This window comes from Cervus canadensis, chromosome 15 (assembly GCF_019320065.1).
Source record: "Cervus canadensis isolate Bull #8, Minnesota chromosome 15, ASM1932006v1, whole genome shotgun sequence".
NCBI lineage: Eukaryota > Metazoa > Chordata > Mammalia > Artiodactyla > Cervidae > Cervus > Cervus canadensis.
In genome coordinates, this window is record NC_057400.1 from 18,170,107 (window position 1) to 18,197,626 (window position 27,520).

The following is a 27,520-nucleotide window of genomic DNA, read 5'->3' on the forward strand; positions in this document are numbered from 1 at the left end:
TTAAGAGATGGTCCCTATAGGCTGCCTCCCAGGTGGTGCTAGTGGTAAAGAACCTGCCTGCCAATGTAGGGAGACATAAGATACGTGGGTTCAGTCCCTGGGTCAGGAAGATCTTCTGGAGGAGGGCATGGCAACTCACTTCAATATTCTTGCCCGGAGAATCCCATGGACAGAAGAGACTGGTGGGCTATAGTCTGTGGGTCGCAAAGAGTCTGCCTCATAGATAAGATTGCCAGAGGGTAAGAGAACCCCAGAAGTCCTTGTCCTAATGATGCCTTTCAGGACTGATTCTCCAAATCCCGAACTCTCAAGATGTTGCTGCTTTAGAAAGTAGGGTGGTTAACCAGGGCTGTGCTAGGGTTCTGTATTTATTTTAGCAAAGTATTTCTGGCTCCAGGGTTGAGGTTAGATTAGATAAAAGAGAAAGGTGGAGAAATCATCAGAAGAGGGTTGCAGTAGTCCCCATGAGAATGAAAAATGAGAGTCCATGGGGAGGGGAAGAGGAGAAAGTATTTGAAAGTCAGGAGGGATAACACTTATTAAAGTTGGGGAAACAGGGCAGAGTTGGGAGAACTTTTGAAAACTAGGTCAGTGATGGATGTTGACATTAATAAGGGTAAGGTACAAGCTTGAGAGTAGAAAGTGGAAAACTCAGTATTGAACAGTTTGAGGACTGAGCGGAACAATTATTAGAGATGTGAAAAACCCACACAATTGAAAATATTTGAAGTCAAAGAGAGAAATTTCTGTAATTATAGTTTTGGAATATAGATTTTAGAATAGCTTACAGGTGGCAACGTGGGTGATACAGATGGCATTGATAGGGGAAAGTGATGACCCCCTTCAGACTAAGAAATATTTTTATTTGGAATGGTAATAGAAGAGTCATGTTCCTTCTACTTAAATCTTCTCACCAATTAGAAGTTTATTACTGTAACAATCAGCTGAAGTACTCTAAAAATGGCAAAGATTTTAATTTTTTTAAAATCAAAATGCCTTCCTTCATTGGTTCCAAATTAACTTTATTCAATTAAAATAGATTTAAAAATATTGTCTGCCTAAGGTCACTTCCAAAATCTGAAAATATATGTAATGCCCCTCATATTAATATCAATAAATCTTTAAATGTTTTATTTTCCAGGTTATCCAGAGTGTTTTGTGTTCTGATTCATGTGCAATTTCTAGTTTCTTCGTTATTGTGCTTATTTTTCTTCAATATGTTTCCTTTTGGCAATTAGTGCCTCAATGATAGTTGAGAGAACAAGATGTCCCAATGTCACTTTCAGCCCCTCCTTTCCTGTACCAGATGCCACGTCCACACTGGGCTCCTCCCACCGTTCCCCAAGCACCTTCTGTCCTTGCGTGACTTCAATCCTTTGCCAATGTTCTTTCCTTTGTCTGGTGTCTTTTTCTTTTCCAAGTGAACTCCTGTTCATGTGTTTGAGCCAGAAATCAAGCTGATTTCTTCAAAGAGCCTTTTCCCCACATTCACTAGACCAATTCTATATTTTCACAGAAACAGCGTCATACTTTCATGTAGAACATTATTCATATTAGACTTTACCTTTTTTTTTTGGCCACACAAGGCGTGCAAGACCTTAGTTTCCCCGCAAGGGATCAAACCCACACCCCTTGCAGTGGAAGCAGGGAGTCTTAACCGCTAGACCAGCAGGGTACACCAGGGTATTCCAGACCTTATCTCTTTACATGTCTTCTTCCAAACTGTTAGTCCCCAGTTCTTAGCTTATTTATTCATTAATTCAGGATTTATTTATTGAAATCTACTATGTGTCAAGTACTGTGCTACACCTTGATTACACAGTTTTAGACAAAGCACTTGGTCCTTGCCTTCATGGAGTTTGCAGTCTAGTGACAAGAGAGATTAAGAAAATATAAACACAGAATATATAAGTTCAATTTGTCCTAAGTGGTATGACAAACTTGACCAGGACACTATAAAAGAATAGTAAAAGGAAGCATCATTTAAATTGGGGAATCAGAGAAGGCCATTCTAGAATCTAAAATTTAAAGAATAAATGTTCAATAGGCAAAAAATACTCTTTCAGCCAGAGTACATGCTCAGATAATGTCTTTTGTATAAATGGAAGTACAATATTTCTAATATTGTATTCTATTTTTCCACATTCTTTGGACCATTTTAATAGTATTTTTGTGTAGGTTCTGTCTTGTCAACCATCTCAAATACTTCTTGGTAGATGAAGTTTATATTAAAATTTAATTAAATGTTTAATGTATAGTGACTGTTGATGTATTTTCAGTTTGCATTAAAAAAATTCTGAAGCCTGTTATTTAGGAATGGCTATAACATTTTGAACCCTATTCTGAGTATATATGTTCAGCTATCTTTTGGACACCATAATGCAGAACTATGCTTCCCACTGTGTTGCCTTTCATATTCTTAGTTGTAGCTCATTATTCCAGCTTGTTAAGCTCTCTAAATCTTGATTCTGACATCCAACATATTAGCTATAACTCTCAGCCTTATATCATCCCCAAATTTGATAAGCTTGCCATCTGTGTCTTCGTCTGAGGTGTTAATCAAAATGCTAAACAAAAAAGAGCCAAACATTTCCCCCTCAGCATCCAGCTACATGGAGCCATCCCTCGGGATGGCCCTGATCCATTAATCAACACTGGGTAACTACAGAAATCCATCCAGCTCCTTTTAGTTGTTTATGAGGGTGTCAGGAGGGATTTTGGGGGGTGGTATATTGTTTTCTACCTATAGCATCTTCTCCTTTCTTCTCTACTAGTCTAGTAAATCTATGACACAAAAAAAGATACTAGATAGCTTTCTCTGGATTGATCTCAGCCAGGTGGTGCTAGTGGTAAAGAACCTGCCTGCCAGCACAGGAGACATAAGAGACATGGGTTTGATCCCAAAGTTGGGAAGATTCCCTGGAGGAGGGCATGAGAGCCCACTCCAATATTCTTGCCTGGAGAATCCCCAAGGACAGAGGAGCCTGGCAGACTACACTCCATGGGGTCACAAAGAGTAGGACATGACTAAGTGACTTTGCATGCATGCACATGAGCTCATTTTGATGCCCAATACCCACTTCTATTTTAAAGTACCAAATTACTCTTTAATATATATTTATGGGCTTTTGCCAGAATTGGGCACTTCCATGGCTTTATGCTAACCTCCTCTTGACTAACTCTAGCCAGACTGGGACAAGGTAGCATCTCAGTGACCTGAATCCCAGGCCAAGCTGCACAGAGCCCAGTGAGGATGGGTCCCTTAACAGCTCATTGTTCCTTTCATATAGTGATGCTATTCAGGAGCTTGGTCAGACACTGTAGGGATGTAACTGTGGAATATATTTCCTACCCTGATTTAACCCACATTATAGTTTTACTGTGTTTGCTTTCCATATTCTGTGTGTTGGTCTACAGATAATATTGGCTACAATTACTGTTCTTCAGTTATTGTTCTATTACCTACTCTCTTTTTAAGATTTTGTTTTTTGTTGTGGGTGATTTTAAAAATCTTTATTGAATTTGTTACAGTGTTTCTTCTATCTTATGTTTTGATTTTTTTGGCCAGGAGTTGTGTGTGATCTTGGTTCCCCAACCAGGGATCAAACCTGCACTCCCTACATTGGAAGGCAAAGTCTTAACCACTGGACTGCCAGGGAAGTCCCCCTGTTCTATTATTTTCCTTACGAAAATTTGAGCCTCCTCTACCCTTGATTTCAGCCTTGTACTCAGTTTTATACTTTTTGTGTCCATTTTTTCCCCCTCTACTTCAAATTTGGCTTAAATTCCTATAGTTCATGCGAGTTGTAAAATATTTGATTCTCCTCTTTGTACTTAATTATTTGCCAAAACATCTATTATATTTCTAAGCCTGCTACTGCTAGCTAAGTCGCTTCAGTTGCGTCCCAACTCTTTGTGACCCTACGGACTATAGCCCGCCAGGCTCCTCAGTCCGTGGAATTCTCCAGGCAGGAATACTGGAGTGAGTTGCCATGTCCTCCTCAATGAGTTTGTTAGACTAAAATACTCAGTTATTATCTTCAGTAGTATCTATACTACCAGCGCTTTACTTTCTATATTCTCCTCCTTCTTCTTTGCCAAGGGCTTCTTCTTGGAAAAAACAAACAGACAAACAAAAAATAGTACCATCTGTATCCCCCTAAGGCCCTTATCCTCATATCTAAGACTATTAAGTCCCAGGGACTTCATTCCAGATTTCTCTTCTATTCCTTTTCACTTATGTCATCTATGTAAGTAGCAATCAATTAATTTTACAAGTTTGGTAGGTTTTTCTTAGATATTGGAGACATGATTGGGGAAGGTTAAGGTTAAGATTTTAGCTGTTTTAATGCATGTTATATATAGGCAATCTGCTCAGGGCTTTGCTTTTATTATTTTATAACACCTGTTTAACAGGAATAAAATCTCAAGGCCCACATACCTTACTCTTGATATCTTATCTCATTGGAAGAAATTAAAATATTAAAAAAATTTCAAACTCTTGACATGATACAAAAGGGTGGAACAGTGGATTTTAGGCACAGAGATCTTAAATACACCATTTTCCCCATTTCTGTCCCAGCAATTGTCCCCTATGGGGCTTTGAGCAGGACAAAAATAATAGTTATCTTGAAGGTCATTATAGTCATTTTCAGTGTTTTTATAATTTATGTCTCAGGTTGAACCAAAGCACTTTGTCATATATGCCCTAGGCAAATTTTCTCTGAAGTGTTGCATCAAACAGATGTAGTATTGGACTATTTTTAATTTCAAAGGATGAGGATAAACAAATAACCTCAGGTCTTAGGGCCCATCACTAGGTATGCGGAGAGCTAAGGGAGCAAAGAGAATCCCGTCCATCTCAGGAGGAAACGTACAGTGGTGCCCAGTTCTGCTCTTGGCTTCTATTCCCCGCAGTATGACTCTCATTTTCATGAATGTTCCTTTGGTCTGCTGAGTCTTGCTTGACAACCGAGCCTTCCCCTTCCTCCTCTGTATCTACCAACTTCTCTGTGTCTCTCATTTAAAATTCCTGGAGAGAGGATCTGACTAAGATGCTGCATTCTCTCATTTTCAGTCCATGCACATCCTTCTTTTATTTTTAATTTAGTTTCATAATTTCCCCTATCACTCTGAATCTCCAATCCTATTAGCTTCCCTGATATTTAATTTGTAACCTTCCAGCCCTCTCTACATCTGTTTATGTTGAAGTCTATGTGTTCCTGAAGTATGGATATAATTATTTAGCTTGTTTTGATGTACATTTAGAGTATATAACCATCTTACTTTTTTACCTTTTTTGGAGTATAAGTGACGCATAAGGTTGTATATATTTAAGGTATAAAATTTAATGTTTTGAAAAAAAAAATTTAATGTTTTGATATACATAGTGAAATAATCCCCACAGTCAAGCTTATAAACATATACATCACCTTACATAGATAGCATTTTTTTATATGTATGGTAAAAATAACTGAGATCTACTCTCAGCAGATTTCAAGTATACAATACAGTACTATTAACTACCATGTTGTATGTTAGATTTCCAGAGCTTATTCATCTTCTGCAAATGAAACGTTGTCTCCTTTGGCCAGCATCTCCCCACTGCCCCAACTGTGTAACCTCTGGCAACCTCCATTCTACTCTGTGATTTTATGAGTTCAACTATTTTTAGATTCCACATGTAAGTGAAATTATGCAGTGTTTTTCTTTCTGTGTCTGGCTTATTTCACTTAGCCTAACACTCTCCAGGGCTTCCGTGTGGCTCAAGTGGTGAAGAATCTGCCTGCCAATGTAGGAGCCACAGGAGAGGTGGGTTAGATCCCTGGGTTGGGGAGATCCCTTGGAGGAGGAAATGGCAACCCACTCCAGTATTCTTGGCAGGATGATTCCACAGACAGAGAAGCCCAGCAGACTACAGTACATGGGGTTGCAAAAAGTCCAACACCACCAAGCATGCCAGCAACACAAAATGTAGCACCCTCCAAGTTAATCCATGATGTCACAAAGGCAATATTTCTTTCTTAGGTTGAGTAATATTTCATTGTTTGTATATACCACATTTTCTTTGTCATTCATCCATGGATTGATAGACAGATTGTTTTCATATCTTGGCTGTTGTAAGTAATGCTGCAGTGAACACAGGAGTATAGATGTTTCTTTGACACATTGATTTAATTTTCTTTGTATATATGCCTGGTAGTGAGGCTGCTGAACCACATGGTAGTGATATTTGTTTGTTCCCTGATAGTGATAACTAACATCTATTGAACATTTAAAATAGGCTGTGCAGTTCAGTTCAGTTCAGTCGCTCAGTCGTGTCTGACTCTTTTCGACCCCATGAACCGCAGCACGCCAGGCCTCCCTGTCCATCACCAACTCCTGGAGTTTACTCAGACCCATGTCCATCAAGTCAGTGATGCCATCCAACCATCTCATCCTCCATCGTACCCTTTTCCTGCTGTCCTCAATCTTTCCCAGCATCAGGGTCTTTTCAAATGAGTCAGCTCTTCACATCAGGTGGCCAAAGTATTGGAGTTTCAGCTTCAACATCAGTCCTTCCAATGAACGCCCAGGACTGATCTCCTTTAGGATGGACTGATTGGATCTCCTTGCAATCCAAGGGACTCTCAAGAGTCTTCTCTAACACCACAGTTCAAAAGCATCAATTCTTCGGCACTCAGCTTTCTTATAGTTCAACTCTCACATCCATACATGACCACTGGAAAAACCATAGCCTTGACTAGACAGACCTTTGTTGGCAAAGTAATGTCTCTGCTTTTTAATATGCTGTCTAGGTTGGTCATAACTTTCCTTCTAAGGAGTAAGCGTCTTTTAATTTCATGGCTGCAATCACCATCTTCAGTGACTTTGGAGCCCCCCAAAAATAAAGTCTGCCACTGTTTCCACTGTTTCCCCATCTATTTGCCATGAAGTGGTGGGACTGGATGCCATGATCTTAGTTTTCTGAATGTTGAGCTTTAAGCCAACTTTTTCACTCTCCTCTTTCACTTTCATCAAGAGGCCCTTTAGTAGTTCTTCACTTTCTGCCATAAGGGTTATGTCATCTGCATATCTGAGGTTATTGATATTTCTCCCGGCAATCTTGATTCCAGCTTGTGCTTCTTCCAGCCCAGCGTTTCTCATGATGTACTCTGCATATAAGTTAAATAAGCAGGGTGACAATATACAGCCTTGATGTACTCCTTTTCCTATTTGGAAGCAGTCTGTTGTTCCATGTCCAGTTCTAACTGTTGCTTCCTGACCTGCATACAGGTTTCTCAAGAGGCAGGTCAGGTGGTCTGGTATGCCCATCTCTTTCAGAAAATAGGCTATACCTGTCTCTAAATGTTCTCTGCTAACTCATGTTATTCTTATCAATAATCTAAATTAGATGTTAGTTTTATCATCAGGTTGTTGTTATTCAATCAATAAGTTGTGTCTGACTCTTTGAGACTCCATGGACTGAAGCACGCCAGGCTGCTCTGTCCTTCACTATCTTCAGGCATTTGCTTGAACTCATGCCCATTGGGTTGATGATGCCATCCAACCATCTCATCCTCTGTTGCCCCCATCTCCTCTTGCCTTCAAGCTTTCCTAGTTTCTGCATCTTTTCCAATGAGTTGACTCTGCATCAGGTGGCCAAAGTATTGTAGCTTCAATCCTTCCAAAGGAAATTAAGGAATAGGGAGGTTAAGGGTCTTGCACAAGCTTGCTCAACTAAGAATGTCAAGCTTGTTTTCTCTTCCAGGCAGTTTGGTTCCAGAATGTGTCTCTTAATATATTAACTGCCTCTATTCATTCTTCTGTATGTAGATTTGTTTATTCTTTTGGGGGCACTGCATAGTATTCTATCTTTTACAGATATTTATCATTTTATAATTTCTTTTCCCATAGTGATAAACTGTCCAGGCTTTATTCCAGTCTTAGCCAATCAACGAATGATGTGAATAGCCTGATATGGCACCTGTGCTACAGTATGATATTAGGTAGATAGTAAGAAAGTATTAATATAATTTACCAAAAAGAAAACCAACAACAACACTAAAAACAATAACATTAACAAAATAAGGAGAAATATACCAAAACAATAATAGCTGAGAGCCTTTGAACTCTAAGGATATTTTCTCCTTCCAACTGCTTTTTACTGTTGCTTTCCATTTCTAGACCTCTACATTTATAATTGTGCTGTTGACAACTCCAAGATTTTGAGTCTCATATATGGAATCAATGCTAGAACAAAATTTTTAGGTGTGCTATCTGTATATTATGTCCCTCAAGTTCTGCTTAATCCAGGTATGGGGTGGTTTCACCTGATTATTTCCAACAGCTCCAAGACAAAAATTCACACCTTAAAATACCTTAGTTGGTACTATCTCAATCCTCTTAAATGATAAGACTTGAGGATTTTATCTCATTTCTTTTTCTGAATCATCTTTTGGGATGCTGGAAGGATGAATGAAGATATGTTAACTCCAGATGGCCTACTCAGCACATTCTTGGACCAGAGTTACACTCTTAAATATACACAGTTTACATGATGATGATTGTGAGGAAAGGAAAGTGAAAGTTGCTCAGTCATGTCCAACTCTTTGCCACCCCATGGACTATATAGTCCATGCAATTCTCCAGGCTAGGATACTGGAGTGGGTAGCCTTTCCCTCCTCCAGGAGATCTTCCCAACCCAGGGGATCAAACCCAGGCCTCTTGCATTGCAAGTGTATTCTTTACCAGCTGAGCCTCAAGGGAAGCCTAAGAATACTGGAATGGGTAGCCTATTCCTTCTCCAGTGGATATTCTGGACCCAGGAATCAAACCAGTGTCTCCAGCATTGCAGGCAGATTCTTCACCAACTGAACAATCAGGGAAACCCTGATGATTGTAAAGATATCCCTATAAAACTAGGATGGTTGTGTAGAGCATGAAGTAGAACAAAAGAAGCTGTCTTCAGTGCTTCCTGAATTATATCTCCATATTTTGAACTTACTATCACCTGTTGAACATTGTGAAGGTACAGAGTTTTATAATGGAGAGACATTGAGGCAGTAGATTATAGAAGTCCCTGCAAGTCATTTCAAAACAGCTGGGACTTTAATAAAGGAGTAGGAAGGGGAACAGAAGGAGGAACATGATTGGTAGGACTGGGGATGATAATGTGCATCTCTGTGAGATGATGGATGTTCACTTAACTTATGGTGATAATCATTTCATGATGTATGTAAGACAGATCATCATGTTTTATACCTTAAATGTATATAGTGCTGTATTTCAATTATATCTCACTAAAAGTGAAGGGAAAATAGCTATTCAATTTATACTTTCTCTCACAGTGAAGGAGAAATAGATTTCTCACAAACTTATGCAGTACATTTGTAGTCTTGCTTACCCGAGTTAATTTTTTTCAAAATTTGTTTATTTTTTGAAGTGTAGTTGATTTGCAGTGTTGTGTTAGTTTCAAGTGTGTAGCAGGGTGATTCAGTTATGCATGCCTATTTCAAATGCTTTTCCATTATAGGTTATTACAAGATACGGAGTTTAATTCCCTGTGCTAAGCAGTGGGTCCTTGTGGTTTATCTATTTTATCTGTACTAATGTGTATCTGTTAACCCCAAGCTCCTAATTTATCCCTCACCCCCTTAAGTTTTTAATGGACTATATCAAGTTGTATAGCCCCATATTCCCTTGGGATTTATCCCAAATGGGAATGTGAGGCAGAGAATACCACAGTAAAGAAATTTAATTAGCAGAAACTGTATAGCACAGTATAGTCTGCTTGTTACTCGAATACTTCGAGTTTCCAATATGAAGCAAAGGATAATCATGGCTTACAGTTGTCATGCTGGATGGGCATTGCAATAACAGATGCTGCAAGGTTATTAGGGAGGAACTTTTTCCAATAATAATGATAATACTTGACCTATATTAAGCATATGATTGCCTGGCAGGTCCTGTTCTTCTTCTTTACTCTCAATATGTTTTTCTTTAAAATCTCATAATGTCACTTCGGTCTCTACTGGCCTTCAAGCTCTGTTTGTTCAATATTCTAAATATTTCTATTATAATTGGCGTAGGATTATTAGTTGTCATGTACCGAAAGATGATCATTACCTGTTCTGTTTGATCAACAGACAAAAATTCACATGCACACTTTCCTCATTCCCGTATGAAATAAAGGTCTGGGTCTTGATGTGAAAGTAGCTTTCTTGCAAAGACTCAAGATGTTGGATCTTCTCCTATATGTGATTTTTCAAGTTGGGACTGTCTTCCTACCTCCCATCTCCATTTCATACACCGAAGATGATACTATAACTTCTTTGTAATGAATAAGAATAGTAGTCCATGCTGTTTAAGTCGCTTCAGTCATGTCTGACTCTTTGCAACCCTATGGACCGTAGCCTGCCGGGCTTCTCTGTTCATGGGGATTCTCCAGGCAAAAATACTGAAGTGGGTTGCCATGCCCTCCTCCAGGGGACCTTCCCCACCCAGGAATCAAACATGCATCTCTTACATCTTCTGCATTGGCAGGCAGCTTCTTTACCACTAGTGCCACCTGGAAATAGTAGTTCAGTTCAGTTCATTTCAGTCGCCCAGTCGTGTCCAACTCTTTGCGACCCCGTGAATCACAGCATGCCAGACCTCCCTGCCCACCTTCCCGGAGCTTACACAAACTCATGTCCATCGAGTCGGTGATGCCATCCAGCCAATCTCATCCTCTGTCGTCCCCTTTTCCTCCTGCCCCCAACCCCTCCCAGCATCAGGGTCTTTTCCAATGAGTCAACTCTTGACATGAAGTGGCCACAGTATTGAAGTTTCACCTTCAGCACTGATCTCCAGTAGCATATTGGGCACCTACCGACCTGGGGAGTTCCTCTTTCAATATCCTATCATTTTACCTTTTCATACTGTTCGTGGGGTTCTCAAGGCAAGAATACTGAAGTGGTTTGCCATTCCCTTCTCCAGTGGACCACATTCTGTCAGACCTCTCCAACACGGAAATAGTAGTAGCCATGGTTAATTTCACATTCCAGATGCTCTAATGCACAGAGCAATTCTTTGAAATTGGTAATAATTGCCTTCATTTTGCAGATGTGAAAGTTGAGGCTTGAAGGGGTTCAGTGACAGCTGCAAATTAATACCACTAGTAGTAAGTGTCCTGGTTGACTTTGAAATTAGCTCTTTCCCATTTTCAAGCCCATGCTATTATCCACCGTGGCACTGTTCCTATCTCATAGAAACTGAGTGTTCACTGTGTGGTCCACGCTGTTTCGAGCTCTCAATTAATCCTCACAATAATCTTATGCAGTGGGTACTATTACTATTCCCATTTTATAAATCTGATGTTGTAAACATTGTTATGAAGATCTAGATGATAAATATTTTTAGCTTTGTGGGTCATACTGTCTCCATCACAGCTAGGCATCTCTGCTGTTTCAGTGGAAAAGTCAGTGTACACAGCACGTAAATGACTGCAGCTCTATTCCAACAAAACTACTTAAAAAAGAGTCAATTTGGATTTGAACTGCAAGTCACAAGTGTCCAGTTTTTGTTTTAGATGATACAGTCTTTGTTTTAGGACTTCACTGGTGGTCCAGTGGTTAAGAATCCATCATGCAATGCAGAAATGTGAGTTCAGTCTCTGGTGGGGAACTAGGATACCACATGCTGCAGGGCAAATGGGTCCTTGAGCCACAAATACTGAGTCCGCAGACCACAACTAGAAAATCCGTGCACTTCAACAAAGTTCCCTCATGCTGCAACTAAGACCTGACCCTACCAAATAAAATAAGTATAATTTTTAAAATGTTCCAAAAAACTAAAGCTGAGAAAATTTAGCTACCCAATGGCTCAGTGGTAAATTCTCAGTGGGAGATTCTGCGTGCAGTGCAGAAGATGTGGATTTGATTCCTGTGTCAGGAAGATCCTCTGGAGGAGGGCACAGCAACCCACTCCAGTATTCTTGCCTGGAAAACCCCACGCACAGAGGAGCCTGGCAGGCTACAGTCCGTGGGGTCACAAAAGAGTTGGACACGACTTAGTGACTAAACAACAACAGAAGATTTAGATAGCTCTTGTTAAAATGGGGGATAGGCCTAGGAAGGCATGATATCCCAGGTCATCCATTTGTTAACACTTTTTCTTACCATAATCTTCATTCCTCTCTCTAATAGGTTGAATTTTGTCCCCCAAAATATGTTAAATACATTAAAGTCCTAGCCTCCAGTACCTGTGAAGGTGACCTTATTAGCGACCAAGGTGTTTGCAGATGTAATTAAGACAAGGAAATTAAGATGAGATCATCTGGGATTTAGGGTGTACTCTAAATCCAATGACTGGCATCCTTCTAAGAGGAAGGAGAGGGGAGTTTTGAGATACTAACACTCAGGGAAGACAATCTTGTGAAGAGAAGACAGCAACTGCGGGTGTGCTCCCACAAGCCAAGGAATGCCTAGAGTCATCAGGAGCTGGAAGGGCAAGGAAGGGGGTTTTCTCCCACAGACTTTGCAGGCAGCACAGCCCTACCAATACCTTAATTTCACACTCCCAGCCTCTAGAACTTTGAGAGGATATTTTCTGCTTTTTTAAGCTAACAAGTTTGTGACTCTTGATTATGACAGCCCTGGGAACTGAATAAACTCTTTTCTGTCACCTTTTGTTCTCTCTTCTGAAAGACACTTCAGGTCACTCTTGAAACTTTCTCCTGATGTAAAAGGCCCTCTCTCTTTGTGAATTGGAATCATCCACAGTTCCTTGACATGATTACTATAACTAGAAGATTATTGACTATTTCAGTTTTCTTATAGGAAAAGTAACTAAACATCTCACCCTTCCTTTGCATCTTCTTTTGTTGATGAGCAGTTATATCATGAAATATCAGTAAATAAAATCACCAGATATCTATTTGTCTATAGAAGACAAGAGAAACCTAAATGTAAATCTCTGGACTGGCTGATCCACAATCCATTAGGAAACAAATTTATTGGTGAGTGAAACAAATTCACCATTATCAGCATGCAGTATAAATCAAGGCTAGGAGTCCTATTTAATTTTATACCTTGGTAATATTTTAAAGGTTTTTTACAGTAACTTGCAAGGAGTTAATGTGCTATGAATTCATTCCAGTACATTGATTTCTGCATTAGTTCAGTGAAAGATGCAGTTCTTTGGCAAAAGCAAACTTTTGGAGGTAAATTTGATTGGTCATGTAATCCATAATTTAGAATCTTTAATAACAACTTATTTCATTGTTCATGGATAAAAATCACTGTCTGGATGACCCAACATTCCAGCAAATAAAAAAATAATTGATATTTCATTCTGAAGTTTATTCTATGCACACCTCAGCACAGAATGAGCTTTGTTCTGTGCCCCAGGGCTTGCAGGAAGTTGGCTCTGAATGAGGATGTTCTCATCTGCCTCTTTCTAGGTATTCATTCTGTAGTAGGTATTTTTGACGTCTCTTTTGCCACTTTTAGGAATTATGTTTAAATGCTGGTGCTCATAAGATGCAGGGTACTGATGGCCATAGAACTCAATCCACTCAGTGAAGCTTAAACTTCAGACCTCTCTCTTGCATGCACCTTTTCTGAGGTGGAGCTTTCTAGGTAGACTCCTACTGTATTCCTTCATGTGATCAGATATGGAGTGGGTTAAAAGAGATTGGAGACCTGGAGTCCAGTTAAGGAGCCATTATAATAGTCCAGGTGAGAGATAACGAGCATCTGGCCTTGGCTGGTGGAAGCAGACTTGGAAAGACAGAGATGGACTCAAAACACAATTGATTTACTGATCCAATAAAAAATCGCTCATTTTGTCAATGTTATCTTAGCCTTTAATTTATATGGAAATGATCTGGAATGAGAAATGGCACCCAAATTTGAAAATTATTACCCTATAATTTTTCTGCTTAAGCATCTTTACAGAATTATGTTCTCTATCAATCACTAGCACCAAAAACAAGATAAGGAAAAAGCATTTTTACCTTGCTATATAGCTTTTAGTAGTGGTAAAATATTAAATGCTGCTTGTATTATATGTTATTTTTCCACAAACTCCTGCTTATTATATTTTTGACCTTACAGTATTAAAGAGAATTACAAAAAGGACATGCATTCTTACATTTTTATTTTCACAAGAGAAAATCGAACGATTGAGATTTAATATTTTATTCCAGATCACATAAGGTCAGACCTTGATTTATAATCCATATCACTAGTCCTTTTTTAAAATAATAAATTATACATTTTCCTGAAATACTTATCTGTAGGCTCAACTTTTGCAAAGTCACTTTCTCATTGGATGGTGCTGCCATTCAGACTGTGCTAACTGCTGATATAACTTAATCTTATTTTCCCAGGACATTACATATAGATGCTCAAAATGCTCTAAATATTTGTCCCGTAGTGCTCTTTACCTGATCTTCTGAAGATATACTTTCTTATGCCAATATTGATACATTAGGATAATATAGGTTATGGTATGGTAACAAATGGAACCGACAGTTTCAAAATCCCAGAGACTGAAAGCCACTAAGATCATTCAGTAACCATGTCCATTGTGCGTTGGCCGGGGTTTTTGGACCCTCTGGTATATAGAAAGAAAGCGGGGGACAAATTACACTCTAGCTCTCTTTTATTAAAAATAATTAATTAATTAATTTACTTGTTTGTTCTTGGTCTTAGTCGCAGCATGTGGAATCTGGTTCCCATTCCAGGGGTTGAACCTAGGTCCCCTACACTAGGAGTGTGGAGTCTCACAGCCACTGGACCACTAGGGAAATCCCTACACTTGAGCTCCTAAAGCTGCCACCTGGAACCAACACACTTCACTTCTTCATTTCACTGAATAAAGCAAGAAGATAACACCTCAATTCTAGAGGCAGGGAAGTGTAATCATGCCATGTATCCAGAGGCAAAACCAAAAATATTTGGAGAATAGCACTGATGATGTGACAGGAATAACAGTGTCTCAGATGTGCTCTGAGATCAGCTTTCAGAACTTTGAAGAAAATGTAAATTACTGATTGTCTGATGTAATTTAAGTCAAGATTGTCTCAGGGCAAGGAGATGTCATGAGAGGACTTTATACAGGCTCTTGCAGCCACAGTCCTACAAATTACCCGGTAACATTGTCTTGTCTACAATCCGCAGCTTTGCAGTGTTTCAAATGCCAAGTTTATTATGTGGTTAAAGCGTTCAGTCACTTTAATTCTAACAGCATTTATTTGCAGTAATGATAAAAACTGCTTTGGTACACACAGTCCTAATTGAACGGTTCAGATGGTTCTGTGTCTAGTGTTTCATTTGTCCTAACATCCTTAATATCTTCTAAGAGCAAAATATCTCTTCTGTCTGCCTAGAGGAGCCAGATAGGAGGCTATTAATGCTGAAACTCTGTCTATATGAACACCTACAGATACCATCTACATTAAATTGCCTGGGTAATTCAATTTAGAAGATCAGTTCTTTATATGATTTGGTTGATTGATTAAATTGACACTGATACATTTACTTTGAGTAAGTGAGCCAGGTTGAGCAATTAGTCAAAAACCTGTGCTTCCTGAAAAAATGTGCCAATCAATATTTTCACGTGAAATACTTAGACAGTTGAAGCCAGAATCCATTTGTTACCTCAGATTGTTGTATGATTTATATATATTATTTGTATCATATAATTAAAGTCATTGATTATATACTATGTGTTTTGTTTTGTTTTGTTTTTTTCTTATTTATAAGACTGCTCTCTAGCAAAATGTGAATTTCTTTAGGGCCAGGGTTGATTTTCTGACTTGTCACTCTAGAACCAAAGAGAACATTCTGGCGTCATAAAAATGATTTTTTCCTACTTGATTGTGAGCTGTGTATCTCCATCAAGTCTGGATTCAAGTTCCCTTTCTAATTCTTACCAGTCTATAAGTTGAAGCTTTTGACCTTAATGACTTTCAATAGCTTTTCATCTGAAAGTTCACCAATAAATTATATTTTTAATTAAGAAAACTAGTTGACACTTAGATGATTTTCTTTCTGGTAGATATAATAAAATTTAATACATAATTATGCTATGAAATATTTAGGGAATCCAGAAAACTTTTTCCTTAATGTGATTATTAGAACTTTGTATGACTTCTTATTTAGCTGTATTCAGGTATCTGATACGGTTGTGGATCCAAATAAGCTACTTTGTTATTTGCAGTACCATAACCATCAATTATAATGGTTAATATTAGAGAGTCTGTGCTGATGGGTTTTCATATATGCAGTAAAGATATTCATCTACCAGTAAGAATTATATTTTCAAAACCATTTTTTTTTATTGTTGCTATTGTTATTCAGTCACTCAGTTGTGTCTGACTTTGCAACCCCATGGACTGCAGCATGCCAGTCACCTCTGTCCTTCACTATATCCAGGAGTTTGCTCAAACTCATATCCATTGAGTCGGTGATGCCATCCAACCGGCTCATCCCCTGTTAACTAACCCCTTCTCCTCCTGCCCTCAATCTTTCCCAGCATCAGGATCTTTTCCAATGAGTCAGCTCTTCCCATCAAGTGACTCTTCACATCAGGTGGCTCTTCGCATTGCTCCAAAGTATTGGAGCTTCAGCATCAATCCTTCCAGTGAACATTCAGGGTTGATTTCCTTTAGGATTGACTGGTTTGATCTCCTTGCTGTCCAAGGGACTCTCAAGAGTCTTCTTCAGCACCGCAGTTCAAAAGCATCAATTCTTCCATGCCATAACTCAAAAGTTTAACAGAAGAAACAAATGATACTTTAGGTGCTTTCCAACTCTTCCCCTCTCAGGCCTCCAGATGCCTAAACAAGGTTGGTCCCATTTTGAAAGACTGTATCTTTGAAAGAATGTAACTGATGTTCATGAGCAGGATTCTCAGTTCAAGATATAAACGCACAACAGTAAGCTGGCACTTCAGTTCACACTACCTAGCCACATGCTAATGATATGAAATTTTAAACAGATGTTTGTCAGTGTTTCCCTTGAGAACAATGGCAAAGTATTGATCTAATTTCTCAGATTCTTTCCTGTGATAATATTAAAACATCTGCACCCATGCTTTCTCCACCTTTCCTGAAGACTATCTAAACCATTCTGACTTAAGTCATCACATACTTTCAAGTATGGTACATTTTCTTAGATAAATAATAGGACTAAAATGTATAAATAAATCTTTAAATATGGACAAATGAAGACATGATATCATTCGAACTCACAAAGTTCTCCCAGCTCTTCACTTTGAACTGGGGAAGAGATGAGCAACATTTTATTTTTGGTAGTGTGTTTTCATTCTTTTAGCAGTGTTAGTCAATGGAACATTCACTGTCTAGGCAGATGTTTGCTATTACTTTACACAGTAGGAGAATATAAGTAAATTAATCTAGGTTATTTCCTCAGGATTCATATCATCAATATTTACTTCTTTCACATCTTCCAAAACAAGATTTTCAGAGGGCAGTGAGAGGTGTGAAGGGGAAGTGTTAGTACTTGAATGCTAGAAGAAAAATATTCACAGCACATAATATCCTGAGAAGTGGTCTTATCAATGAGGCCGTTATATTTAGAGAGCTGTGTTTTCACCTACATCTATTGAACTAACCTAAAGAGCAATATGTGGGGGTTACTAATATAGATTGAAACCAGGTACCTGGGCTTCAGCTCTGCTGGGGGTAAATCATTAAATTCCTCCAGCTATAACATACAGATTCTATGAATATATTTTATTCAGCTCATCTTTATCTATAATATCAATAGATACTTTTTGAATACCTACTATGTACAATGTATATGGCTTATAAAATCACTATGTTGGTTGCATTCTCTACTGATAATTTTGTAATAACTATCATACTCAATTTCATATGCATACAGATAACTAAAATAGAACATGAAGGCATCCACAGGTCAAGTAATATGTTGGTCCAAGCAACATATTCTGCTTATAAATTATAGTGTAAAGTATTTTCAGTAGAAAAAGTGCTTCTTTCATAGCAATTGGATTTAGATTTATGAATGTTGCCAACGCAGCTAGTCTGTGGTATGTTTTATGGAAATGAACTTTTAAAACATATATGAAGTTTCCATAGTCAGAAATTGGGATTCTCTTATGGCAAGTTAACTTGTAGGTAGTCACATTTGATCATATTCTGCTACCAACAGTTGTAGGTATTAGGTAGATAAAACTAATCCTTTCAATTATAAGATAGGTGTAAAACTATGCAGTTATTAATGGTTCTCAGTATGATCTTTCCTTTTGAGTATACTCTAGCATGCAAATAACTTTTCTGAAAAATAAATGTCACTGTTGCTCAGATCTGTTGAATTTCAGAATTATATTTTACTCATTGAATTTATGACCTTGACTTTCATAGAGATCCTCTGGGTTCATGTCTTATCACGGGGAAAAAAAAGAAAAACATATCGCTAAGAGGCCCTGTAGTTAAAAGTCCTTCAATATGCAAATATAGATGATATTTAAGTCTCCTTGATTCAAAAGAGCATCTAATTCAAAATCTGCTTTAAAATAGAATCTAAGTAGACACAAGTAATAACAATTTATTTATATTACGTCTCCTGAAATTTCATATTTGAAGCATTTACACCAAGAAAGTTAGTTTCACTTAATTACTAGCCTGCTTTTTTCATTCAGTAGCAAATGGAATTATTTTGTGACTCAGTTTCTCTGTAAAACCAAGTAATGCCTGTGGTCTCTAGTTAATCCTGTAGTTAGCATTTTTTACATGCCTAGTACTAAATTAAAAATCAAAACTCCTTAGTAAATGACTGTACAATTAAAACTATGATAAATGATAGAGAATGTTAACAATCCCAAATAGAATTTGTTTTCAACCTCGGAGGGATCCTTCTTGATGACTTAGGTGTTTAAAATGTGCTCTTTCTTATCAGTGAGTGTTATTTGGGGAATGCACAATCATTCTAGTATTAATTAGTAGTATTAATGTAAGAGAAATGTAACTCTAAAATTAGAGAGTGAGAGAGTGTAGAGAGATAGCAAGTGGTGAAAAGATGGCTTATATAAGAAAATGAGTATCTTTTCCATTGTGATATGAAGATAGAAGAAAAATATGGAAGTTCATACAAATACAGTCATAGGAAATGAAAACAGTTCATATTCATTCCTATTTCTTCTGAAAAAGAACAGATCTTAAAAGTTTGAAGACAGGAGAGAAGGTTTGGTAAATCTGTCATGTGGAATGGGAGCGAGAAGAAAACTCAGAAGAATCACCAAGCAGTGTGTGGCATTAGCACTGCCTTAATCTCCGCTTGGTTTCCATTATTAAGCACAGAGTAGGAATGTAGTTGGACCAGTTTAGATCTGAAGTTTTGCCAGACTGGGCATGGCAGAGGAGTGATGTGGCCAGATGGTCAACCAAACTACAAGAGAGTAGTTGAAGTGTGTGTGTGTGTGTGTGTGTGTGTGTGTGTGCGCGCGCGTGCGTGTTGTGTCTGATTCCTTGCGACCCCATGGACTATAGCATCTGAGCCACTTTCAAGATATAGGAGAGGGAAGGGCAGGAGGAAAACAAGTCAAGGCGGTTGTTCTGAGACTAGGTTACACATTAGAATTCTCTGGGGATCTTTGAAAACTACCACTGCCTAGGTCCCATCCTCTGAGATTCGGTTGAATTAGTCCATAGTATAACCTGGCCAATGGGAACATATTTTGTGGCCAAAGTTGAAAATCTTTGTTTAGAGCCACTTATGAAGAATCAAAGTTTTTGCAAAGTGGTTGTCACTTTATTTTCAAGACAATAGAGAACCAGCAAAGGTTATAAAAGGACTAGTGTAAATTATTATGTATTTTAGAAAAGTAACTTTTTCCTCAGAGTGACTGACCAATACCAAAGAGAATGATTTGGAAAAAAGGAGACTCGTGGAGAGAATATTTAAGTATTCTGGGCCAGAAAGAGTTGAACCAGGGATGAACCGGAAGAATTATAGAGTAGGGGACATTGTTGTGATGCTTCAACATAAGAACTAGTTAATATATGTGTAAAATGATGGAGCCTGGTCTAAGGTAACTGAAATATTTTTTATTTTGGATAATCTGTTAGCTTTCAATTGCTGCATAACAAATTAACATAGACATAGCTCTTCAAAACATGTATTATCTCACAGTTTCCATGGGTCCAGAGTACAGCCATGGCCTCTAAATTCTTTTCTGAAGAGTCTCACCAGACTGTAATCAAGTTGTAAGTTAAGATTTAAGGCTCTGCAGAGGTGTGATTGAGGGAACCTCTTCTTCCAAGCTCCCTTGGAATTGTTGGCAGAATCATCTTCATGTATTATAACCTGCAGAGCTGAGACCCCTGTTTCCTTGCTTGCTGAGAGCCAGGGGCTGTCCCCAGGCCCTAGCAGCTGCCTGTGGTCCCCTGCCCTGTGGCCACCTGTAGGCATTTTATAGCACAGCTATTTGCTTCTTTAAGACAAGTGGAGAATTTTGTTCTACACACACACACAGACAAAAGGCCCACTCTTTTAAAGATTTTCACCTGATTAATTCAGGACCCCTCAGAATAATCTTCCTTTGGATTAATTCAAAATTTGGCATACTAGTAATATCTGTGCATTCTCTTCCCTTTTGCCACATACCATAATCTAATCACAGGTCTTGCCCAAATTCAAAGGAAAGAGATTATACAGGTATATACACCTGTATATACAGTATGGGCTTCCCTGGTGGCTCAGACGGTAAAGCGTCTGCCTGCAACGTGGGAAACCTGGGTTCAATCCCTGGGTCGGGAAGATCCCCTGGAGAAGGAAATGGCAACCCACTCCAGTACTCTTGCCTGGAAGATTCCATGGTCTGAGGAGCCTGGTGGGCTACAGTCCATGGGATCCCAGAGTTGAACACGACTGAGTGACTTCATACACCAGTATACAGAAATCAGATATGTTGCAGTTAATTAAGGTGAGGAATATAAGAAAATTAGAATCTTCTAGGAGAAAACTGGTGACCTCAGCTTTAGACATGTTAAATTTGAGGGTAATAGGGCATCTGATTAGAATAGATCAGTAGGTGGCATAGAATTTATTGGAGAGATGGAAATTGGGAATACATATTTGGTAATGATCTGTAGAGGTGATGGTTAATCAGAGAAAGATTGTAGCAAGAAGTGGGCTGAGGACAGGAATAAGAGCTAGTAAAGCTAGAACATCTACAACTATACCTCAACCCTCACCTCTTGATTCCAGTCCAGCATCTCATGTACAGCCTTTCACTATTCCTCTTTTTTTCTTTCAGTAGTATCCTGCCCTTCCTAATCTGTGGTTCAGTCTTTGTCCTCCTTCTACCTTCAAGTCACACCACACAGCAGTGAGAATCAAGATCTTTCTTTGTGAAATCTTTGCAGACCAAAGGCGCTGAGATTGACTATATTATGCTCTCTGTTCCCAGAAGAGGAAATGTAGATCCAGTGCATGGGGAGATAGTACCATCATTAACCCTGAGCTGCTTCATTTCTTCTTATCAGAAAGCGAGACTTTGCACTTTTCCCTTCTTCCTTCCTCAATCCCAGATTTGCCTATGAAGTAAGCAGATGGCACAAATTTGGAATGGAGAAGTAGTCATATGTATCTCTCTTGGAAATCTTTTGTTTATTGAAACCCCTGAAGCAATATTTTTAGGCAATCTGATGTCTAATAATGGAAACAAAGTTAAATTTGATCAGTACATTTTGATCAGACTTTCTTCACTTCTTTTAAATATTTTCCAGGCTATATTCAAGAAGAATGTGTCATTCCTTGCCCATTTGATTGCAAGTTAAGTGACTGGTCAAGTTGGGGGTCTTGCAGTTCATCTTGTGGGATTGGAGTGAGAATTCGATCGAAATGGCTGAAAGAAAAACCATACAATGGAGGTCGCCCGTGTCCCAAATTGGATCTCAAGAATCAGGTAAAGTACATGAAGCAAATACAGAGCTGAAAAAGTATCTCCTTTATTATTTCCTGTTGAAATTGAAGTCATTATCTTGTTATAAGTAGCTCATAAAAAGTTATTAGAAGTTCAGAAGTGTGGATAAGAAGGTAGAAATTAATATAATAGAATTAGTAATAGAAGCTTTGCCCACTCCTAGACAATGCCGAGAACAACTTGGTAGTAATAGCTATAATGATGTTTACAAAAATGAAATCCAGTTGGTTTTTAAATTATCTTGAAATGTTATTTGATTAATCGTATTATAAAAGGTTTGTGTGTGTATGTGTATGCAATAATGTTGGGAGAATGTCAATTACTTTATGGCTATAGATACAATGAGCGGTCTCATCTACATACTCCAAAACTGGTGTTCTGTTTTTCCTTTACCTAACTCTTCATCCTAATTTTCTTTGTTCCTAATCTTGTCGGTGTTTTCACAGCTCTTTCTGTCTCTTCTGAGCTATTTTTCTACCTTTTCCCCCTAAATCAAAGCTGTTTTCCTAAATGGAACCTAAGGCGTACACTGTCATGTAGATATCAAATAAAATTGCCATCTTAAGCAAAGTTGATTAGAATATTTCATTTAGCTTTGAAATAACATATAACAGAAACTAAGATTTAATTAAGAATTATGATAGAGAACTCAAATTTCTCCCATGATTGCATACTGTTATTATACATGGACTGATATATACATTTTAATTAATTGAGTAGGTGAAGTACAAGATGACAGTTGTTAATAAGTTCTTTATTCTTAAGTGAAGTGTGCCTTAAACATGGGTCTGCAGATCCTTTATGACTGAAACTTTTAGCAGAATAGCTACACAGGCTTCTATTACTAAGTCTATTTGTTTCTTCCCTCTAATCCCCATTTTGATCAGACTTTCTATAGAGATTGTTTAATGGAAGGGAAATCCAATGTCTAGTTAATTAATATAAATAACATATCTAGTACTACTTCTATTCAGATATCATTTGTCATTTCAAGACTGACATCTCTAGCTGTTTTTGTAAGTTTTTATAAAAGATATATAACTTGCTGAAAATGAAAAATTATTATAATAGCAAAAAATGTTTGTGTTCTAGGACAGGGCAAAGTATTAGGCTAGTCAGTTTTTTTAAAGTTATGTGGAATAAAATGATGATCCTGGTTTCTTCCCTCAAAGCAAATATAAAGCATATTGGGGAAAAAACAATTCAGAGGATTGCAAAATCCACACAAATTTGTCCAAAAAAAGAAAAAAAAAAAAACTTCACAAGTACAACAGTTTGGGGAAGGGAAGGGTGGGATATGATTAATGAAAACAGGATGGAAACAACTCAAGTAGGGGGAGTTTGAGGAGAGAAACCTCCTCAGTATGAAGAAAGATATGACCCAGGTTGATGATCAGAAAGAGGACTTTGAAATGAATCCTCTGTCTGAAGACTAGTTTACCCTCCCAGGGGATTTTCCAGGCATTTAAAGAAGGAAATAACTGCCAGGCATTTGTAATTATAAATAATGTGTGATAATTCTTTTGTCTCCTCAAAACCATAAAAGAAACTGAAGCCTTTATAATACTAGTGTTAAACACTAGTTTTAATATGCTACTTTTATGAACTAGAAAATTATCCAGGGAGTAAAAGGACTTCATTTGAGTGCAGATCCCAAAACTGTATTCTCACTGTGTATGTGCAAATGTATCAAAAACTGTCTATAAAATTTGAGAGTATGGATAAGATAAAGTACTTGTATGCCTGTTAGGACTTAAAGGAAACTTGTTCTAAACACTTAACTGATGTTTAAAACTTGTACACTTAAGTAGTACACACTAAAAATTAATCCCATGTTCAAAAATAATTTAGATAAATTCCATATGTGAAAACTATGCAAAGATGGCTTTGTCTGCAGGAGCTATTTCTAGCTTTTGCACTTGGGAAGGAAATGGGTAACATTCCAAAGACATTGGTTTTGATGCTCAGAAGTGAATCCTGAGATTTAGTTATCAGAAATCAAATTTAACATGGCATGTATTCTGATGCAAAGAGGTTTTAGGTATCTATAATATATGTGGTTTAAACTTGAAAAACTTCACCCTAATCCATACTTGATATTTTAACATAATTGATCAAGATAGTAAATAATAAGCCCTCCCTCTCACTTGTAAGTCTATGAATGGCAAGGAAAAATGCAATTGTAAAAAATACTATCCTAAAGGAAATTGTCACTAGAGGCCTTTCTTTTCTAAAGCATACTTTTACTTAAAATTGTATTTGTGGAAAGTTGTCTGTGGATTTCATTATATTTTTGCTCTTATGTATTGCAGACCCCCCTTTGTGTGTGTGTGTATGTGTGTGTGTGTTATTTGTTGACATTTGTTGAAGTTATCCACATTTTCTTAATTCATCTGAAAATAAATTGTCAGGAATTTTCATTATTTAAGAAATATTCCCTAGCTTCTATTATTCTATAGAAGAGCTCGCTATTTCTCTAAGCTGGAAATATGATCTAGTAGAGGTACACCCACTGAGGCTGTTTTGTAAAGTTCAATTTTACTACTGGCCTTAGGTTATTGGTCTTCTTTCCAATTGGTTTTTAGGTCTCAATTTATCGTCCTATTTTTGGAACCAAAGTAATACTCTCTCATGTATTCACCCATAAGAAAAAGCTTAAAAAATATAACCAAATTATAGCAGTGAGAAAAGTTCATAACTTCAGTACCTGTGCATAAAGAAGATTCAGTATATGACAGATTGAGCCTAACATATAATTTGTAAAAATATTGAACTTTCTTATGTGTGTGTATTATATGTACTTATTATACACACATATATGTATACATACACATATATGTATATTATGTGCAAGCTGTGTAAATGTTAGTATACCTGCATATATTTAGTCACTTTCCTCCTTTGTTTCGTTTTAGAACATGGGGTCTTTCTGAGGGCAAGGCTGCCTTTCTGCTTTTGTAACTCATTCTAGCCCCTGGTACACCATCCAGTGAATTGTCAAATTATATTCATTGGATGCTTTATTTTCTCTCTGGATGAGTGGGTGGCTATCTCTATAGAAAGAATAAAATATATATTAGAACTCTGGTCTCTTAAGCTGTGATTTGCCATTCGAATTCTCAAAAAAACTTGAGCTCTTCAGGAAGAAATAAGAACTCCAAATTGTCCTTAAGAGTCATTCATGATTTGCCTGAAAAATCCTGTGTTTGTATCTCCATTGAAATTTAACTCAGTGATATAAATGAAAGAGTTGATATTATGTACACAAACTCATAAACTGCTCTGAGTCAGTTTGTGAAATCGATATTTATAATCTCTCATAAAAGGCCTCCCTTTAAACTAAAACTTATCAACATGATAGCTCTTTCTCTAGAAGCACCAAAGTGACAGCTATGCTTTGATGGTTTTCTGCTAAGTGTATTTGTGATGCTAAATAGCTCCAGCATGCAGCTTACCCAAAGCTTTCATTTAGCTAGAAAACTTCTAAATAGTTTATTGAATTATCAGGTCAGTTGCCTGATGTCCTTGACTCTATTGTGCAAAATCAAATAGATAATATATTTAAATTTTTTACAATCTATAATGTAGTGAGTGGATTTAAGTGTACTTATACTGTATCTTTTTGCTGTACTTTTTCTTTTGTAATTCTGCTTAATAGAAGATTAAATTTGAGAACATTAAAGTTCCATTGGGTTGACATTTCCCTTTATGAATTCTTTATACAATTGAAAGCAAGGCAGGGGCAGGAAATTCATGTTGTTTATATGTTGCAAATCTATGTGTTCAGTGCACATGAGCAGAAATCTTACATTGGGATTCATTACCTATACTTCTTAAAAAATCTATCTGTTTAAACACATTTTTGAAAGAGTTTTGATTATGTTTGCATGTGAATGAGAGGATATAAATTAAATGAATGTTTTCTAGAAACCATTTCTATTTTAAAGGTGTGTCTTTACCCCAAAGAGAAGTGGCCGAAATTTGTAAATGATGAGTATAATTCATTTTATTTTTCATAGCTAGGTAATACTATTTTAAAGAATACTTTCTTTCCAAAGGTAAACAGTTGTATTTTAGCAAGAGCATTTCTCCCTTAGAAGGCAACTTTGGATGAGAAAAGTTTTCCATAGAGAAGTAGCTTATGCTCATTTTAATATTGCTTCATTAATTATTAGTAACATGTTGGGATGTGGAAAGAGGATAACTGTCATTCAATCTGAATGTTTGTTTACCCAGAAAAATATGGCTACATTTAACGCTTAGTTTGATTTAGCTGATTTTGGCCTCTTGGTTCCTTTGGACCTGCCCAACTTCCACTCATCGTAACCTAGTCCAAATCATTCTTGGCAGAGTTCTGCTCACTCTGGAATTGGCAGGAGCCCCAGACCGTAGTGGAGCAAGAAGTCATCTTCTTGAGCATTAACATGGAAGGCCCACACTTATCCATGATCAAGTACATTCAGGTGTACTGTTCTTGCCTAGGGAGGTAGGGGTTGGTGATTGATTACACCTTTGAGGAGAACTTGTTTAATTATGAAATATCATAGGTCACAAAAGTAAGAGATGCAGCATGATTTATTCCTTAGGGTTACTTGGGAGGATTTAATAAAGACAGATACTGCTAAAACATTTCACCTCTCCCTGACATAGTAATTATTATAGCAAAGCCCAAGTACATGTCACCCCATCTCATAGGCAGAGTGAAATGATTCCTGAAGGCTGGTGTTCATCCGTTCATATCCTTCATGGCTGTCTGCCAGCCCAAATGCTGTGCTTTCTACTCGTGACAAACCACTAGCTAAGCTGAGTAGAGCTTGCAGGAGAAGCAATCAGTCTTTCATTTTTGTTCTTGCCCTGTGGTCATTTCCAAGCAAAAACAAGAAAAAATCATTTTTTCCTTCTCAAGAGCTTCCTCTCCCCCTTACACTTGTATCTACATATACCCTACTGTTGATCATTCCAGAAGGACTGCCCCTCAGACTTGTTGAAATCTTAAGCAACTTTGATCATGTTTCTTGAGAACTGCCAGTGTCACTCATGAGAAGCAATTGTCCTCTACATATTGTCCACTCTCTTGCATTTTACTGTGTTTTTTAATACTGGGCATTGCCGCTCTGCACATACGCAAACTCATTTTTAGTTTTCAATGCAAGAGATTCCTATGTACCTCTAGGTAGTTCTCTACTAAGTTGGCTTGGCAAATTTCCCTAATGCTGTTGCTGGGCAGGGTTTCCAGAATTGGCAGGAGATAGTTATAAAATCGTGAAATGGGCAAATTTTGTCAAATTTTGTCTTTGGAACCCTTTCCAATGTGCTGTTATACCTCATATTATTCCTAGTCCCTTAACTCCTGAAGTTCTGAAACATTATATTAGGTAATATTAGCCTCACATTGGAGAAAGCAATGGCAACGCACTCCAGTACTCTTGCCTGGAGAATCCCAGGGACAGAGGGGCCTGGTGGGCTGCCGTCTATGGGGTCGCACAGAGTCGGACATGCCTGAAGCAACTTAGCAGCAGCAGCAGCAGCCTCACATCACCTATATTGGAAATTTTGCAAAACTGTCTTCTTAACCAAGTAC

At 37.7% G+C, this 27,520-nt stretch overlaps 1 protein-coding gene across 1 annotated transcript in view; it reads left to right on the top strand.

Annotated features, from left to right (window-relative positions):
• The window catches only part of THSD7B (thrombospondin type 1 domain containing 7B), a 993,808-nt gene that overhangs the window by 741,057 nt on the left and 225,231 nt on the right, over positions 1-27,520 (top strand). The window contains exon 15 of the mRNA XM_043487921.1: positions 21,743-21,921. Coding sequence (XP_043343856.1) covers positions 21,743-21,921 — 179 coding nt within the window. The remainder of the gene's footprint in view (positions 1-21,742; positions 21,922-27,520) is intronic.